The 18610-nt window shown below is 52.4% G+C and overlaps 2 protein-coding genes across 2 annotated transcripts in view; one reads left to right on the top strand and one right to left on the bottom strand.

Annotated features, from left to right (window-relative positions):
- Positions 1-10574, bottom strand: part of EEF1AKMT4 (EEF1A lysine methyltransferase 4) — a 35479-nt gene extending 24905 nt beyond the window's left edge. Inside the window, exon 1 of the mRNA XM_042459888.1 lies at positions 10355-10574. Within this exon, the coding sequence (XP_042315822.1) occupies positions 10355-10544 (190 nt within the window). The 5' untranslated portion in view covers positions 10545-10574. The remainder of the gene's footprint in view (positions 1-10354) is intronic.
- Positions 10575-14405: 3831 nt separating this feature from the next.
- The window catches only part of LOC121926011 (dol-P-Man:Man(5)GlcNAc(2)-PP-Dol alpha-1,3-mannosyltransferase-like), a 36467-nt gene continuing 32262 nt past the window's right edge, over positions 14406-18610 (top strand). Inside the window, exon 1 of the mRNA XM_042458566.1 lies at positions 14406-14737. Coding sequence (XP_042314500.1) covers positions 14509-14737 — 229 coding nt within the window. The 5' untranslated portion in view covers positions 14406-14508. The remainder of the gene's footprint in view (positions 14738-18610) is intronic.

The raw sequence follows: 18610 nt of genomic DNA, 5'->3' as shown, positions 1-18610 counted from the left end.
GAGGTGTTTAGCCTGGAGAAGGTTAAGAGGGCAATTGCAGCCTATTTACATTTGAAGGGATGATATGGAGTGGGTAAGGCTTGTTTTCAGCTGCTCAGAGAAAGGACACAAGGGAGCAATGGATGAAGCTCAGGAAAGAGGGTCCATCTAAAGTAGGAAAGCTTCTGATGTAAGAGAACGCCGCCTCCCTAATGGAGTGTAGTGGGAGGTCGCCTCTTTGGAAGCCTATAAACAGAGGGCGGATGACAATCTGCACGGGAGCCTGGGATTGTGGTTTCCGGCATGGGAGAATGGGATGGACTGGATGCCGCCCGGGGTCTCTTCCAATTCTATGATTCTATGAATAGAGAGAACTGTATGTGAGGAAGGAAGAGAAGGAGAGAGGCGCAGCAGTTGGCTTTGCGGAGGGGCTCTGGGGAGGGAGAGCCTACCTTTCCTCTCTTTTCCTCGCGGCCAGTTACAGCACCTTGGGCAGCTTCAAACCCAAGCAGAGGACAAAAGTGGCGGAGGAATGAGGTCACCCGAAAAGCAGTGCAAAAAGTGGGAGTGACGGGGGAGGTTAATCGGGACTGTAACCTGCCAAAGTGGGACAGTGGAGGCGTGCAACTAAGAAGTAGCTGTGAGGGACGGAGAGGTAAAATTGTTAGGTCTCATGGTTGTGGGATGGTGATTCGGTGGCAAGACTGCCTAGGGGCCAGGCTGGCAGTAAAGCCAAGCCCTTCTGCAAGGCAAGCCCCAACCATGGTCACTTTGCCTCGCCAATGCAAATTACTATGTGGCTAAGCAGAGACTGTGGGCAAAGCATGACGGAAGCAAGCAAGCCAAGCGTGGACTACCAAAGGTAGCGGATAATAATAATAATAAGATAAGAATAATAATAATAATAATAATAATATAATATATGTTTATATGTATACCGCTTTTCTACGGACAAGCGGGTTTACGCATACATTGCAGAGATAACAACAAGGAAAACAAAAAAAAACAAAAACAAAAAAAAAAAAAAAAAACTGGCGTCTCTCCCCAAGATGGTGGTCGGGGGAGGGCTCTTCACTTGGCAGCAGAGGCTTGTTGTTTTTTGCCTGCTTGCTTCCCCCTCAAGAGGGGGTCGGGGAGGCTCTCACTTGGCAGCAGAGGCCTGTTGTTTCTTGCCTGCTTCTCTCCCCCTCAAGATGGTGGTCGGGGGGGCTCTTCAACGTGGCAGGCAGAGGCTGTGTTTCTTGTGCCTGCTTCCTCCCCTCAGATGGTGGTCGGGGGAGGGCTCTTCAACTTGGTCAGCGGAGGCTGTGTTTCTTCTTGCTGCTTCTCTCCCTCAAGATGGTGGTCGGGGGAGGGGCCTACACTTGGCAGGCGGAGGCCTGTGTTGTTTCTGCCTGCTTCTTGCTCTCGCCCTCAAGAGGTGGTGGGGGAGGGCTCTTCAACTTGGCAGGCGAGGCCTGTTGTTCTTCGTTGCTTTCCCCCCTCAAGATGGGGTCGGGGGAGGGCTCTTCAACTTGGTCAGGCGAGAGGCCTGTTGTTTCTTGCCTGCTTCTCTCCCCTCAAGATGGAGGTCGGGGGGGCTTCAACTTGGCAGGCGAGGCCTGTTGTTTCTTGCCTGCTCTCTCCCCTCAAGATGGAGTCGGGGAGGGCTCTTCAACTGTAGGCAGGGGGCCTGTTGTTTTCTGCCTGCTTCTCTCCCCAAGATGGGGTCGGGGTGGGCTCTTCAACTTGGCAGGCAGAGGCCTGTTGTTTCTTGCTGCTTCTCTCCCCTCAAGATGTGGTCGGGGAGGGGCTTTCAACTGGCAGGCGGAGGCCTGTTGTTTCTTGCCTGCTTCTCCTCCCCTCAAGATGGGGTCGGGGGGGGGGGGGGGCTCTTCCTTGGGGCAGGCGGAGGCCGTGTTTCTGCTTGCTTCTCTCCCTCAAGATGGGGTCGGGGAGGGCTCTTCAACTTGGCAGGCAGGGCCTGTTGTTTCTTGCCTGCTGTCTTCCCTCAAGATGGAGGTCAGGGGAGGGCTCTTCAACTTGGCAGGCGGAGCCTGTTGTTTCTTGCCGGCTCTCTCCCCTCAAGATGGGGTCGGGGAGGGTCTTCACTTGGCAGGCGGAGGCTGTTGTTCTGCTTCTTCTCTACCCAAGTGGTGGTCGGGGAGGGCTCTTCACTTGGCGGCAGAGGCCTGTTGTTTCGTTGCCTTTCTCTCCCCTCAAGAGGGTGGTCGGGGAGGGCTCTTCAACTTGGCAGGCGAGCCTGTTGTTTTCTTGCCTGCTTCTTCCCTCAAGTGGTGGTCGGGGAGGGCTCTTCAACTTGGCAGGCAGAGGCCTGTGTTGTTCTGCCTGCTTCTCTCCCTCAGATGGTGTCGGGGAGGGCTCTTCAACTTGGCAGGCGGAGGCCGTGTTTCTTGCCTGCTTCTCCCCCTCAAGATGGTGGTGTGGGGGAGGGTTCTCAACTGGCAGGCAGAGGCCTGTTGTTTTCTGCCTGCTCTCTCCCTCAAGATGGTGGTCGGGGGAGGCTCTTCAACTGGCAGGCGAGGCCTGTTGTTTCTTGCTTCTGTTCTTCCTCTCCTCAAGATGGGGTGGTGGGGGAGGGCTCTTCAACTTGGCAGCGGAGGCCTGTTGTTCTTGCCTCTTTCTCTCCCCTCAAGATGGTGGTCGGGGGAGGGCTCTTCAACTTGGCAGGCAGGGCCTGTTGTTTCTGCCTGCTTCCCTCCTCCCCTCAATGGGGTCGGGGGGGCTCTTCATTGCAGGCGGAGGCTGTTTTCTGCCTGCGTCTCTCCCCAAGATGGAGGTCGGGGGAGGGCTCTCACTTGGCAGGCAGAGGCTGTTGTTTTCTCTGCTGCTCTCTCCCCTCAGATGGGTGGTCGGGGAGGGCTCTTGCAACTTGGCAGGCGGAGGCCTGTGTGTCTTGCCTGCTTCTCTCCCCTCAAGATGGGGGTCGGGGGAGGGCTCGTCAACTGGCAGGCGAGGCCTGTTTGTTCTGCTTGCTGTTCTCCCCTCAAGATGGAGGTCGGGGGGGGCTCTTCAACTTGGCGGCGGAGGCGTTGTTCTGTGCTTCTTCCTCCTCCCCTCAAGATGGTGGTCGGGGGAGGGCTTCAACTTGGCAGGCGGAGGCCTGTTGTTTCTGCCGGCTTCTCTCTCCCCTCAAGATGTGGGTCGGGGAGGGCTCTCACTTGGCAGGCAGAGGCCTGTTTGTTTCCTGCCTGCTTCTCCCTCAAGTGTGGTTGGGCGGGGAGGGCTCTTCAACTGGGCAGGCGGAGGCCTGTTTGTTGCTTGCCTGCTGTCTTCTCTCCCTCAGATGGTCGGTCGGGGAGAGGGCTCTTCAACTTGGCAGGCGAGGCCTGTGTTCTGCCTGCTTCTCCTCCCTCAAGATGGTGGTGGGGAGGGCTCGTCACTTGGCAGGCAGAGGCCTGTGGTTTCTTGCTGCTTCTCTCCCTCAAGATGGTGGTGGGGGAGGGTCTTCTCAACTTGGCAGCGGAGGCCTGTTGTTTCTTTGCCTGATTCTCTCCCCTCAAAATGGTGGTCGGGGGAGGGCCTCAACTTGGCAGGCGAGAGGCCTGTTGTTTCTCTTCTGATGCTTCTCGCGTTTCTCTCTCCCCTCAGATGGTGGTCGGGGGGAGGCTCTTCAACTTTGCAGGCGGAGGCCTGTTTTTTGCCTGCTTCTCCCCCTCAAGAGGGTCGGGGAGGGCTCTTCTCTTGGTAGGCGGGCCTGTTGTTTTTGCCTGCTTCTCTCCCCTCAAGATGGGGTTCGGGGGGGGGTCTCACTTGGCAGGCGGAGGGCCTGTGGTTTCTTGCCTGCGTTCTCTCCCTCAAGGAGGAGTCGGGGGAGGGCTCTTCTTCTTGGTAGGGGGGGAGGCCTGTTGTTCTTGGCTGCTTCTCTCCCTCAGATGGGGAGGGTGGGGGGGGGGGAGGTCTTCAACTTGGCAGGCAGAGGCGGTTGGTTTCTTGTGTTGCTCGGCCCCCTCAGATGGTTGGTCGGGGGGGGGGGCTGTTCGTCGTGGTTGGCGGAGGGCTGTGTTTCTTGCTGGCTGTCTTCCCCCAAGAGGAGGGGGGAGGGCTCTTCAATGGGGCAGGAGAGGCCGTGTTGTCTTTCGTGCTGGTCTCCGCCCGCAAGTGGTGGTCGGGGGAGGGCTCTTCAATGTGGTGGAGGCTGTGTTTCGTTGCCTGCTTGCTCTCCCTCAGAGGGTGGTGGGGGGGCTTCATGGCAGGCGGGAGGCTGTTGTTTCTTGCCTGCTTCTCCCCCAAGGATGGTGGGCGGGGAGGGCTGCTTCACGTGGCAGGCGGAGGCCTGTTGTTGCTTGCCTGCTTCTCTCGCCTCAAGTGGAGTCAGGGAGGGCTGTTCAACTGGCAGGCGGGGGCTGTTGTTTTGCTGTTTTGTGCGGGGGTGCCATAATGTCACGTTTACCAGGGACAAAATGTGGAACAAAAAGACCAAACTGGGAGCAACTGCAGGACAAAACTCAGCCAATGGGGAATTGAAGGAAAAATGGGGGACTTAAATGTCCTACATTTGGCTGAGTTTGGTCTGCAGTTGCCCTACAGTTTGGTCTGGATTTGTCTACATTTTGGTCCCTGGTAAAGGTGGACAATTATGGGTGCAAGACTCAAGATGGAGGTCAGGGGAGGGTCTTCATTGGCAGGCAGGGGCCTGGTGTTTGCTGCCCTGTTGCTCCCCTCAAGAGGGAGGTCGGGGTGGGCTCTTCAACTTGGCAGGCAGAGGCGGATGTTGTGGTGGTCGGGGGGGGGTTCTTGGAGGCGGGGTGCTTGCTGCTCCCCCGCAGATGGTGGGTCGGGGGGAGGGCTTGTCAATTGGCGGGAGGCCTGTTGTTTGCTTGCCTGCGTCGGCTCCCCTCAAGTGGTGGTCGGGGGGAAAGGGCTCTTCAACTTGCAGGGGCGGAGGCCTGTTGTTTCTTGCCTGCTTCTCTCCCCTCAAGATGGTGGTCGGGGGAGGGCTCTTCAACTTGGCAGGCGGAGGCCTGTTGTTTCTTGCCTGCTTCTCTCCCCTCAAGATGGTGGTCGGGGGAGGGCTCTTCAACTTGGCAGGCGGAGGCCTGTTGTTTCTTGCCTGCTTCTCTCCCCTCAAGATAGCCATGAGGGTTCAGCCTTTCAGACACACAGCAGGTCATAGTGGTTTGACTGTTGGGCTACAACTCTGGAGAGCAGGGTTCGATTCCCAGCTCAGCCATCTAAACCCACTGGGTGACCTTGGGCAAGGAGTCACACTCTCTCAGCTTCAGGTGAAGGTAATAGCAAAGCTCCTCTGAACAAGTCCAAGGAAACCCCATGGAAGGTTCATGAAGGCACACAACAACAACAACAACTGTCTTTTGCATATACCACCAGCATCTAGTCAAGCATGCTTGAAGTCTAGAGGACAGATGACTGGCTCTCTCACATTCTTGAGAACTGGAGACTTGGAGTGCATCTACATTGCAAGAATAATGTAGTTTGACACCACTTTAACTGCCATGGCTCCATCCTCCAAAGTCCTGGGAGCTGGGAGTTTGGTGAGGCACCAGCACTCTTTGGCAGAGAAAGCTAAAGACCCCGTAAAACTACAAATCCCACGATTCCATAGTATGGAGCTACAGCACTTCAAGTGGTGTCAAACTGCATTATTCCAACAGCATAGACTGGTTCTCTAAAAACTATTAAGATACCATGCGTAAATTCCAACCGCGCAAAACAACTCTACTTGCAAAAACTGACCAACTGGAGAAAATGGTATCATTTTAGGATTATGAGTGATTGCAGGGTTTTAAATAGAGGTTGGAAACAGGGATGCTTATCTGTGGATTCTTGCCTTGGCAAAGGGCTGGAATAGATGGCCCTTTGGGTCCCTCCCAAATCTATGAGCCTGCAATTCAATGATCATTCTCTGTTAGCTCTGTCTAAGAGCCTGTACAGCACCAAAAAAAGGCCATTTCACAAATCTATAATGCCGCGCTCTTCCTTTTCGGAGGGTGAGGAGAGCCAAGGGGCTTTCATAAAATCACTTGAAGGATAGAAGTGCTTCCTTACCAGATGAGGATGTTTTGAGGATTCTGGTGAGGTTCATTTGGCACGGCACAAACTTGCAATAATATTTTAAAAGGCACCCGGTTTGTAGATAAATATTAAAACAGGTATATTTTTATGCCGGAGGCAGGCAGCCAAAGCTCCCATGAATATTTAAGGCTCGTGCAATTAAGAATCTGCATAACGTCTTCACGCCAGATGCCAAACTGGAGTTGCTCTTATTCCACAGCGTTCTTACTATGCAAACCCTCGGCATGAAAAGCCTGAGTCAGCCTTGGAAAAATCCCGACAGACGGCTTCAGACAACAAGAGGCCAAAAGAGGGTCTGGGTTTGGGAACGGGGGACTGATGCTCCTTTTCATTGGCTTCTTCAGTATCTTGCTCTTCCACCATTGCATTATTTCCAATCTCAGTTTTGGTCAAAACACACGGCAGAAATAATCCAGTTTGAGACGGTTTTAACTGCCCTGGCTCAGTGCTAAGGAGTCTAGGAATTGTAGTTTATTGTGGTGCCAGAGCTCTATGAGAGAGAAGGCTCAATGTCTCACAAAACAACAGTTCCCAGAATCCCCTAGCATTGAGCCAGGCAGTTAAATGAGTCTCAAGCTGGATTATTCCTGCAGTGTGTTTTGGAAACCAGGTGGAATAATGTAGTGGTCTGAGTGCTGGACTACAACTCTGGAGTCCAGGGTTCGAAACCCTGCTTGGCCATGGAAACCCATTGGGTAACCTTGGGCAAGTCACACTCTCTCAGCCTCAGAGGAAAGCAAAGGCAAACCCCTTCTGAACAAGGCTGCATCCGCACTGCAGCAATAATCCAGTTTCACACCACTTTAACTGCCATTAACGGCTCAAGTTGACAGAATCCTAGGAAACGTCGTTTTGTGCGAGGTTTTGCCTTCTCCGTCAGAGCGCTCTGGGGCCACAACAAATGACAGCTCCCAGGATTTCAAAGCACTGAGCCACGCAAGCCTTTAAAACCTCCTGTTTCAAATGCCTGCCTCTCTGAACAAGAAGGTCAGTCATTTCAAGACAATTCACATTAAAATCCATCACTGAAATTCAACATTTAAAAATCATCTGAAAAAGCCTCCTGGAAGAGACTGGTCTTCAGGGCTGTTTTAAATTTGGGTAATGTATCCCGCTGTCAAATCTTTTTCGGCAGGTCATTCCACAACCTGGGAGCGGCTGGAGAAAAAGCCCTCTGGCCGACCGGAGTAAATGTCCACCAAAGGACCTGAGTCTATGGGGCGGATTATATGGCAGCAGGTGTCAAAGTGGGCTATTTCTGCACTGCGGATGCAGCCGCAATCTTGCCAAGAAAATCTTGAGATGGAGAACCTTTTACAGACCGAGGGCCCAAACTGCAACCCAGGCCCCACTTATTTATTGCAAAGTGCCACGTCCCTCTGGCTTTCTAGTAAGACACTCTGGCAAACTCTGTGCCAGGGCAATAGCATGTGTGCCCACAGAGAGCGCTCTGAGTGCCACCTCTGGCACGTGTGCCATAGGTTCACCATCACTGAGATAGGGTCACCATAAGTCAGAAATTACTTCAAGGCAAACTGTAACATCATCATCAACAGACACCACTTCAGATCCAGACTATCTGGAAGCCTGTATCTCCCCTTATGAGCCTAATTGGCATAGCTACCAATTAGTTTCCATGGTGTTAAAGTGGTGTCATACTGGATTATTTCCCAGCAAAGTACAAAGTGTTGGGTATTACCTTTAAAGCCTTACATGTATGTTGAGCCTGGAGAAGAGATGGCTAAGAGGTGATATGATAGCCTTGTTGAAATACTTGAAGGGATGTCATATTGAAGAGGGAGCAAGCTTGTTTTCTGCTGCTCCAGAGAATAGGACACAGTGGAGGAGTGGATTTAAGATACAGGGAAAGGGATTCCAGCTCAACATTAGGAGGAATGCCCTGAGAGTAAGGGCTGTTTGACAGTGGAACACACTTCTTCCTCGGAGATTATAGTGGTGTCTCCTTCTTTGGAGGCTGTCTTTAAGCAGTGGCTGGATGGCCATCTGTCAAAATGGGGGTGCTTTGATGGAGAGTTCCTGCATGGCAGAAGAAGGGGGTTGGACTGGATCAGGGCCCTTCTTGGGGTCTCTTCCAGCTCTAGGATTCGGACCTTAGGGCAATGGAAGGACTGATGCTAAACAACAGCAAAGAAGACTGTCCACTGAGGGCTATGCAGCAATGGATCCACCATGTGCTTCTGCTGCCCTCTGGTGGCTGAACCGCAAAGAGCATCTTTGTAGCCTCCAGAGCTCTCCGCCTGAACCGCTTAGAGATGATGGGGATTCATAGCCATGAAGCCCACTGGGCGACCTTGGACAATGAGTCACACTCTCTCAGCCTTCTCAGGGGAAGGCAGGCCAAACCTCCTCTGAACAAATCTTGCCAAGAAATACCCCATGACAGCTTTGCCTTAGGGTCACCATACATCAAGAGACACAACAACAACGTTAGTTCAACAGCTTCTTGTCACTGTGAGCGAGACTCTCAGGCCGCATCCGTACTGCAGAAATAATGCAATCTGACACTGTTTTAACTGCCATGGCTCAATGCAATGGAATCCTGGGATCTGTAGGTTTGTGGGATACTTATCCTTCTCTGTTAGAGTGCTCTGGTGCCACAACAAACTACAGTTCCCAGGATTCCATAACACTGAGCCACAGCAGTTCAAGTGCTGTCAAACTAGATTGTTTCTGAGGGATTTAGAAGGTCTTCAGCCTTCTTGCCATTGAATGCTGGCACTGGACATAACTACAAATCCCAGAAATCTGCCGGATGGAGCCATGGCAGTTAAAATGGAGTCAAACTGGATTATTCCTGCAGTGCGGATGCAGGCTAAGACTTTTTATCATCTCTTTAGGGAACAGAGTAATTGCTGCCTGGGGACATTTGATGCAGCATCTGCACCTAAGGGAGGTTTGCTGTTGTGTGCCTTCAAGTCGTTTTGGACTTATGGCAACCCTAAGGTGAATCTGTCTCAGGGTTTTCTGGGCTGAGAGAGTGTGACTCGCCCAAGGTCACCCAGTGGGTTTCTATGGTTGCGTGGGGAATGAAAACCTTGATCTCCAGAGTTATAGCCCAACATCAAGCCTCTATGGTTCAGGGCAGTCCCTTTGGGGAAGGGGAGCCAGGGGCCTTAGCAACATGCATTTCTCAATCCTTTAAACTAAAAAAGAATGGGACCATTTGATTTCTTGAAAGCAAATGCAAGATCTGATCTCGAAACACTGCTTGCGTTTCCATTTTAGTTTTAAAGAGTCCTGATGGCTTCACAGTTGAATGAGTCCCATGGCTCCCTTGGCCTCTCTTGCTGCATCTATTCTAAGGTAAAACATCAAGCAGTCTGGCAGCACTTTAAGTGCCATTCTATGTAGTTTGACAAGGTCTTCAGCCTTCTTTCCCAAAGAGCCCTGGGGCCTGACAAAACGACAAATCCCGGGATCGTATAGCATGAAGCCCTGGCAGTTCAAGTGGTGTCAAACTGGACTATTTCTCTAGTGCAGGCGCACCCTATGCGTCTGTATTCAAGTGCTTCCAGCTGTCTGTCGGCTTGGGGTGACCCCATGAATTGGATAGTGTTTTGTTAGGTGCTTCTGCCAGTTCCTTCTTCTGAAATGCAGGCGCTATCTTGCCCAGGGGATTCAGCAGAGGTCTCCCATCCAAGCACAAATTGGGGCTGGCCTTGCTTAGCTTCCAAGATCCGATGGGATCTGATGGGGCCTTGAGAGAGGTAGAATCCTAGAGTTGGAAGAGACCCCCGAAGAAGGGCCCTTTCCTCTGCCATGCAGGAACTCTCCAACAAAGCATGCCCTGGGACTCTGTCGCTCTCCATTGTGTTCCACTCTGGGGCAGCCCTTCCTCCCAGGAAGGTCCTCCTAATGTTGAGCTGGACTCTCTTTTCCTTTCTCTTCAATCCATTGCTCCATTGGGTCCCATTCATTCTCTGGAGCAGCAGAAAGCAAGCTCCTTCCCTGCTCAAAGGCTGCCTGAGCTGCAGGGCTCTCCTCCGGGCCAAAGAGCACCGGCCTTCCTGCTGGGCGGAGAGGCAGCCTGCTTCGGGGACGGGAGGGTCCTGGGCAGCCTCAGCCCTGCTCCAAAGGGAAGCCATGCTGCAAGGCCTCCTGGACAGAAGCTCGAAATGGAGGACGCGTCCGGGAAAGGGAGGGCGCTTCTGGCTACCCTGAATGGAGACTATTTCGGAAGGCCTCCTGGGGAGGAGGAGGCGGCGATGGGATGTAGGACGCGTCCGGGAAAAAGAGGCCCGGCTTTGGACTTCTTCTTGGAGAGGCGGCGTTGGAATGCAGGGCGCGTCCGGGGAAAGGAGGACGGGGGCTGACCCACCCAGGACGAGGAGGCGGTCCCCCGGCCTTAGCTCCGCCTTCAGCAGGCCCCCGAAGCGCTCCAGGCCCCCGAACCACTCGCCCGGCGGCGGCGGGGCCCTGCCTTCCTCCTCGGCCGCCGCCGCCGCGTACCGAGCCTCCCAGAAGGCCCGCTCCCCGTAGGAGGCGTTCGAAGCCGGCAGCAGCGCCATCCTTCTGGGCCGCCCACGTGGCGCCTGGGCCCCGGCAGCAAACCACGTGCAACTTCCGGCCCCACTTCCGGGAGGAGGAGGAGGAGGAGGCGGTGCGCGGGCGAAAAGGGTCCCCCGGGAAACGAAGGCCCTGAGGGCTATGATCATTCTCATTACTATTCAGCTTTATTGATACAGCCCTTAAAAGAGATAAAATACATGTACGCCTTTGGCGCAGAAAACAAACAGAATACATATTGATCCAGCTTAACATTCAAACAATAAAACTTAGCAGACAACAAATTAAAAGAACATTGGATAAGTCCCACTCTCCCTGCCCTGCTTCCATGCAAGAGAGGGAACCCTGGGATATGTAGTTTGCTCTGACACCAGAGCTGCTTCTGACAGATTAGGCCCAGTGTCTCACAGAACTACAGTTCCCAGGATTCCATAGTCGTTGCAATTAAAGCGGGGCCAACTTGGATTATTTCCACAGATGGAGACTTCAAACATGCTCTCATTTCCTTCTCTTGACCCCTCTGTCTAGCTAGTCCGATTTCTCTTCTCCTCCCTTCTTTTCTAAGGTTTTGGACGGTTTGTTAATTCTCGGCTGTCTTGAGTTTCTTGAAACCAACTCCATCCTGGATCCCTTTCAGTCTGGTTTCCGCCCAAACAGCATCCACAGAGAAAGCCCTCACTAAGATCTCCAATGACCTTTTACAGGCCAAGGCTAATGGCCTTTACTCTGTTCTCATCCTTCTGATCTTCTGCAGCGCTTTGACAAAACCTCGATCACTGTCTTCTAGTTGATATACTCTCTGACCTTGGGTTCTCAGACTCTGTGTTCTCGACTGGTTTAGATCTTACATGTCTGGCAGATCTTTTGCAGTGTTGCAGGGGTCAGACTTCTTCTCCTGTTCCCTTCTCTGTTGGAGTTCCCCAGGTTCTGTTTCTGGGTCCCCTTCTGTTTTCTCTCTCTACTCACTGTCCTTAGGAAACTCATTAGCTCCTTTTGGTTTTTCCTACCATCTCTATGCCGATGACACCCAGCTGTATCTTTCCGCCCCTGACTTTCTCCAAGGCTTGAACAGCCAGTTTCGTCTGCCTTACAGCTGCTCGGCAGTGGATGCGCCATCGGCGTTGAAAGCTCAACATGTCCAAGACGGAGCTTCTTGTCCTTTCCTCCTAAGCCCACCCTTAACACTCTCCTTTTCTGTCTCTGTGGACAACATTCTATTCAACCAGTTCAGCAAGCCCTTAGTCTTGGTTCATCTTTGACTCTTCTCTGTCGTGTGTCCCTCAGATCCAGACCACAGCCAAGGCTTGTCGATTGCCAAAATCCGACCATATCTCTCCACCTCTTCTGCCAAGATCCGGGTCCATGCCCGTGATCTCACGACTATTGGATTCCTGTAACGTCCTCCTGGCTGGCTCCTCTTTTCTTTCACCTCCGTCCTTTAATCTCTTGTCCAGCATTCAGCTGCACGGCATTATCACCTCCACCCACCGCTCTGACCACATCTCTCCTGGTTGGCATCCCTTCACTGGCTCCCCTCCCTTTCCGCATCAGTAGAAACTCTGCTGTCGACATTAAAGCCCTCCATGGACTGGCCCCTTATCAGACCTTCTTTCCCCACCTTCCCACTCCGTTGTTCCCTCCGTCCTGGCTAGTCAAGGGTCCTGTCTCAGCCCAGGATTTCCTCTGCCCCATCCCGAATTCGCCCCTTTCACTCGCGCCCTCACTCCTGAACCTCCTTCCTCCACAAGACACAAGGGCCTTATCACTTCTTTAACCAGCTTCAAAACGGAGTTGAAAACCATCCTGTTCAGAGAAGCCTTCCCAGGCATCACATAATTGTCGCTTACTATTTGATGTTCTTGTGGTGCCTGTTTTTCGAACCATTTCCTGTATTGCTAGTGTTTTATTTGATTAATCCGATCATTTCTTATTGTACGCCATAGCAGGTTTACAGGTTTACTCTTTATGTTTGTTGTTTTTATGTACACGCGCTGCGCAAATCTACAGCGCTATATAAATTAAGAATAATAATAATAATAATCTGAGGCTGAGAGAGTGTGACTGTTGAAGGGTGTTTTACTTAGTGACCCTGAAGCAAGGCTATCACGGGGTTTCCTTGGCAATTGTTTAATGGGTTTTTAAATGTTAGCTTATATATTTTAATATGTTTGTACTGGTGCTGTCTTTTTTAAATATTGTATGTGTTTTGTATTTGTTGTGTTCGCTGCCTGGAGTCTCCATATTGGAAGAGAGGCAGGATACTGTATAAGAACATGAAATAATGATAAAGGTTTCTTCAGAGGCGGGTTGTGGCCTTGCTCCCTCTGAGGCTGAGAGAGTGTGACCAAGAGTCCATGGCCAAGCAGGGATTCAGAGGTGTAGTAATCCATAGCACTGAGCCATGGAGGGTCTCTTATAAGACTGCATGCTTCCACATCTTTATCAATGACCTGGATGACAGAATTGGGGGCATACTTATCAAATTTGCAGATGACACACCAAATTAGGGGAATAGCTAATACTCCAGAGGACAGGATCAAGATTCAAAATGACCTGAATAGACTAGAAAGCTGGGCCAAAGCTAACAAATGAAATTCAACACGAGAAATGTTAAGGTATTGCACTTAGGGAGGAAAAATAAAATGCACAGATATAGGATGGGTGACACCTGGCTGAATGAAAATACATGTGAAAGGGATCTAGGAGTCCAAGTAGACCACAAGTTGACATGAGTAACAGTGCGATGCGGCAGCTAAAAAGGCCAATGCATTTTAGGCTGCATCAATAGAAGTAAGTGTCTAGATCAGAGAAGTAATAGTGCCACTGTATTCTGTTCTGGTCAGGCCCCACCTGGAATATTGTGTCCAGTTCTGGGCGCCACAATTCAGAAAGGACATTGAGAAACTGGAAGCCATGTGTCCAAAGGAGGGCTATAATAATAATAATAATTTGTTTTATTTATATACCGCTATTCCAAAGATCATAGCAGTGAACAGCAAGTAAGCTAATTTGCCCCCCAATAGTCTGGGTCCTCATTTACTCCCCTCCTTGGAAGGATGCAAGCCTGAGTCGAGCTTGGGCCCTTTTGCTGGTCTTGAACTCGCAACCTTGTGGTTTGTGAGTGAATGGCTGCAGTACAGGCAGCACTGAAACCGACTGCGCCACCAGGGCTCCTATTAAAATGGTGAAGGGTCTGGAAATCATGAAGCCCTATGAGGAAGGACTTAGGGAGCTGGGGATGTTTAGCTGGAGAAGAGAAAGTTCAGAGGTGATATGATGGCCCTGTTTAAATACTCGAAGGGAGGTCCTATTGAGGAGGGAGCAAGCTTGTTTTCTGCTCCTCCAGAGACTAGAACATGAACAATGGATGCAGGCTCCAGGAAAAGAGATTCCAGCTCAACCTTCGGAGGAACCTCCTGAGACTCTTTCGGAGATTTTGGGGGAGTCTCCTTCCTTAGAGGTGTTTAAACAGGGGCTGGGGCCCCCTCTCTCAATGGGGATGCTTTGCATGGCAGAAGAAGGGGGTTGGACTGGATCAGGGCCCTTCTTGGATTCCACTTTTTAATGCTCCTGAGGCATTCTGGGTCTTGTAGTCCAGTGAAGCCTAAGAGCGCCCAGGCTGAGGAGGGTGCTAAGTGGCCCCTCTAAGGAGCAGTATAAAGCGGGGCAATCGCGGCACTGTGGGCGAGTGTGGCGTGTGGGGATCTCCTCAGGGAGAGGAGGCGCCTTTTCCCCTTGGCTTGTGCCTGAGGCCCCGTTTCTGACAGAGGTGCAACCGCCAAAGCGCTCCCCCGCGGAGGGGGCCGGAACTGCCTTGGGGGGCCTGCGTTGCAGCAGCGGGGGAGCGCTTTGCCTGTTGCGCCTCCTGTCAGAAGCGAAGGCCGGAAGTGTCTTGGCGGGGCCTGCGTCGCGGCGGGGAGCGCTTTGCCGGTTGCCCTGCTGTCCGTCCGAGGCTCCTCGGGCGAGATGGCTCCGGGCCCCTGGTCGAGGAGGAAGGGCTCCCTGGGGCTGGGCCCCGCTGCCGCCAGCCCTGCTCCGCGGCGGCCCCGCTGCCATCCCGGGCAGGAGGCCCTCCGGCGCGCCTGGCAGGAGAAGGGCCTGGTGCTGCTGGAGCCCCGCTACACGCCGCTGGTGGCCGCCTGCCTCTGCCTGGCCGAAGTCGGCGTCTCCCACTGGGTCATCCAGAGGGTCCCCTGTGAGTCCCTTCGGGCAGCGGAAGGGAAGCAGGGAGCCTCGGGGGGAGATTGCCCAGAGAGGATGGGCAAGCCTTCCCCAAGAAGGCCCTATGGGCAAGGAGTTCCCAATAGGTCCCTAGGGACAGGTCTTCCCCATGATTCCTTGCAGGCAAATGTTCCCAATGTGTCCCTATAAGCCAGTGCTCCCCAATGTGTCCCCATGGGAAAGGAATTCCTAATGTTTCTCTATGGGCAAGTACCCCTTAATGTATCTCTATAGGAAGGGAATTCCCAATGATTCCCTATGGCAAAGGATGCCCAATGTTTCCCTACAAGCAGGGATTCCTCGGTATTTCTCTATGGACAAGTCTTCCCCAGTATATCCCAGTGGGAAAGGAAGTCCCAGGGGTTCCCTATGGGAAACTATTCCCCTATGATTCTCTATGGGAAGTCCCAGGGGTTCCCTATGGGAAACTATTCCCCTATGATTCTCTATGGGAAGGGAAGTCCCAGGGGTTCCCTATGGGCAACTATTCCCTATGCTTCTCTATGGGAAAGGGAGTCCCAGGGGTTTCCCTATGGGCAACTATTCCCCTATGCTTCTCTATGGGAAGGAAAGTCCCAGGGGTTCCCTATGGGAATATGTCCCTATGTTCTTCTATGGGAAGGACAGTCCCAGGGTTCCCTGGGCAAACTTTCCCCATGATTCTCTAGGGAAAGGAAGTCCCAGGGGTTCCCTATGGGCAACTATTCCCCTATGATTCTCTATGGGAAGGAAGTCCCAGGGGTTCCCTCATGGGCAACTATTCCCTATGATTCTCTAATGGGAAGGGAAGTCCCAGGGGTTCCCTATGGGCAAACTATTCCCCTATGATTCTCTATGGGAAAGGAAGTCCCGGGGTTCCCTATGGGAACTATTCCCCTATGTTCTCTATGGGAAGGAAGTCCCAGGGGTTCCCTATGGCAAACTATTCCCTAGATTCTCTATGGTGAAGGGAAGTCCCAGGGGTTCCCTATGGCAACTATTCCCCTATGGTCTCTTCTGGGAAGGAAGTCCCAGGGGTTCCCTATGGGCAACTATTCCCCTATGATTCTCTATGGGAAGGGAAGTCCCAGGGGTTCCCTATGGGCACAACTATTCCCCTATGATTCTCTATGGGAAGGGAAGTCCCAGGGGTTCCCTATGGGCAACTATTCCCCTCTGTTCTCTATGGGAAGGGAAGTCCCAGGGGTTCCCTAGGGCAACTTTCCCCATGTCTTCTCTATGGGAAGGGAAGTCCCAGGGGTTCCCTATGGCAACTTCCCTTGGCTTCTCTAGGGAAGGGAAGTCCCAGGGTTCCCTATGGGCAACTATTCCCCTGCTTCTCTATGGGAAGGGAAGTCCCAGGGGTTCCCTATGGGCAACTATTCCCCTATGCTCTTATGGGAAGGGAAGTCCCAGGGTTTCCCTATGGGCAACTATTCCCTTGCTTCTCTATGGGAAGGGAAGTCCCAGGGGTTCCCTATGGGCAACTATTCCCCTATGTCGTTCATGGGAAGGGAAGTCCCAGGGGTTCCCTATGGGCAACTATTCCCCTATGCGTCTCTATGGGAAGGGAAGTCCCAGGGTTCCCTATGGGCAACTATTTCCCCTATGCTTCTCTATGGGAAGGGAAGTCCCAGGGGTTCCCTATGGGCAACTATTCCCCTAGCTGTCTCTCTATGGGAAGGGAAGTCCCAGGGGTTCCCTATGGGCAACTATTCCCCTATGCTGTCTCTATGGGAAGGGAAGTCCCAGGGTTCCCTATGGGCAACTATTCCCTATGCTTCTCTATGGGAAGGGAAGTCCCAGGGGTTCCCTATGGGCAACTATTCCCCTATGTTCTCTATGGGAAGGGAAGTCCCAGGGGTTCCCTATGGGCAAACTATTCCCCTATGATTCTCTATGGAAGGGAAGTCCCAGGGGTTCCCTATGGGCAACTATTCCCTATGTTCTCTATGGGAAGGGAAGTCCCAGGGGTTCCCTATGGGCAACTATTCCCCTATGCTTCTCTATGGGAAGGAGAGTCCCGGGGTTCCCTATGGCAACTCATTCCCCTATGCTTCTCTATTGGGAAGGGAAGTCCCAGGGGTTCCCTATGGGCAACTATTCCCCTATGCTTCTCTATGGGAAGGGAAGTCCCAGGGGTTCCCATGGGCAACTATTCCCCTATGCTTCTCTATGGGAAGGGAAGTCCCAGGGTTCCCTATGGGCAACTATTCCCCTATGCTTCTCTATGGGAAGGGAAGTCCCAGGGGTCCCTATGGGCAACTATTCCCCTATGCTTCTCTATGGGAAGGGAAGTCCAGGGGTTCCCTATGGCAACTATTCCCCTATGCTCTCTATGGGAAAGGAAGGTCCCAGGGGTTCCCTATGGGCAAATATTGCCCTATGATTCTCTATGGGAAAGGAAGTCCCAGTGTTTCTCTATGGACAAGGATTCTGCATTGTTTCTCTCTATAAGGGAAGTTCTCCCATGCTTCCCTATGGCAAGGGATGCCCAATGTTTCCCTATGGGCAAGCACTGTCATTTGCTCCGGTATGTTCGGTTTTCTTGTCCAGAGCAGGATCCGCCATTGCCATCCTCTGAGGCTGAGAGAGTGTGACTTGCCATGGCCCTGTGTCTGTGTGCCTTCACCCGTTTCCAGTGTAGGGAGAGCCTAAGGCACGGCTGAGAGAGCAACCCCCTCCAATCTGGTCTCTGTGACACAGGCCAGGTCAGCTTGTCCATCTAGGAACAAGTCCTGGTTGGCAGCCGTCTTGCCTTCACTGACCTGGCATTCAGCAGCAGCATTTTCACCTGGAGGGATTGCTGCCATGGGTATCCAGATTATTTGGGATGGGAAACGGTTTGGGGTAGCTAACCTCCTACCTAAACTCTACCCCCATGAAATCTGCAGAGAAGGCCAGTGTTTCTAAGGTCTGGTTGTTTGCTTGTTATGCCTATGCCCACTTCTCCTCAAATGGAAAATGGTTTCTTATGGGCATCTTGTGTGGAGGGTCCCAGATGATAGAATCAAAGGTTGGAAGAGACCCCAAGAAGGGCCATCCAGTGCAACTCATTCTGTCATGCAGGAAATCTCAATCAAAGCACCCCCATTTTGACAGATGGCCATCCTCCTCGGGGGGGGGGGGGGGGGGGGGGGGGTGTTAAAGACCTCAAGGGGGGACTCCTACTACACTCCGGGGAAATGGGGAAGCAAGGGTCAGGATTTCGAGTCACTTGGACTCACGTGATCCCATGAAGGGATACCTCCAAGCGCCCCTCCATCCTCACCGCTCGGCCCGTCTATTCCATCTCTCTTTTCATTTTTGGCCTCGGCCTTGTTGTTTCCTGTGCACCTTGAAGTTGTTTCCATTTATGGCAACCAAAGGCGATCCTATCGCGGGTTTTCCTGGGCAAGTTTTCCTCAGAGAGGTATTCTCCAATTTTTCTAGTGTGTGGGTCTTCTAGAACACGGCCTCACAGCCCAAAACCCCCCAAAACGAGGATGGGCGGCCGGGCGGGGAAAACCGTGGGCTTGACATTCCTCAGAGCTGGTTTTGCCATTGCCTTTGAGTCCGAGAGCCGTCTGGGTTTTCTGGCTCAAGGTCCTCTCAGAACGTTTTCACCTAAAATCGAATGAGAAGCATCCATGAGAAATGTTCTTCAACTGTCCGCCAGGAACTGAAAGCCTTCCAAACGTTAGAATCAGGTATGAGCAAGATGTCCAAGAAAAAGAGCAATCACCAACACACCTTTGTGTGGTTTGTTTGTTTTATGTCAGAGATGTGGTAGAGCTCTCCTGTTAAGCTCAATCCGCAGCCAAACTAAGCGTATATTCCTCTTTTCCTGTGCTTTTCCCATAGATACAGGATTGACTGGAAGCCTACA

Source organism: Sceloporus undulatus, chromosome 3 (genome assembly GCF_019175285.1).
Source record: "Sceloporus undulatus isolate JIND9_A2432 ecotype Alabama chromosome 3, SceUnd_v1.1, whole genome shotgun sequence".
Lineage (NCBI taxonomy): Eukaryota > Metazoa > Chordata > Lepidosauria > Squamata > Phrynosomatidae > Sceloporus > Sceloporus undulatus.
This window is presented reverse-complemented; position numbering and strand designations above follow the sequence as displayed.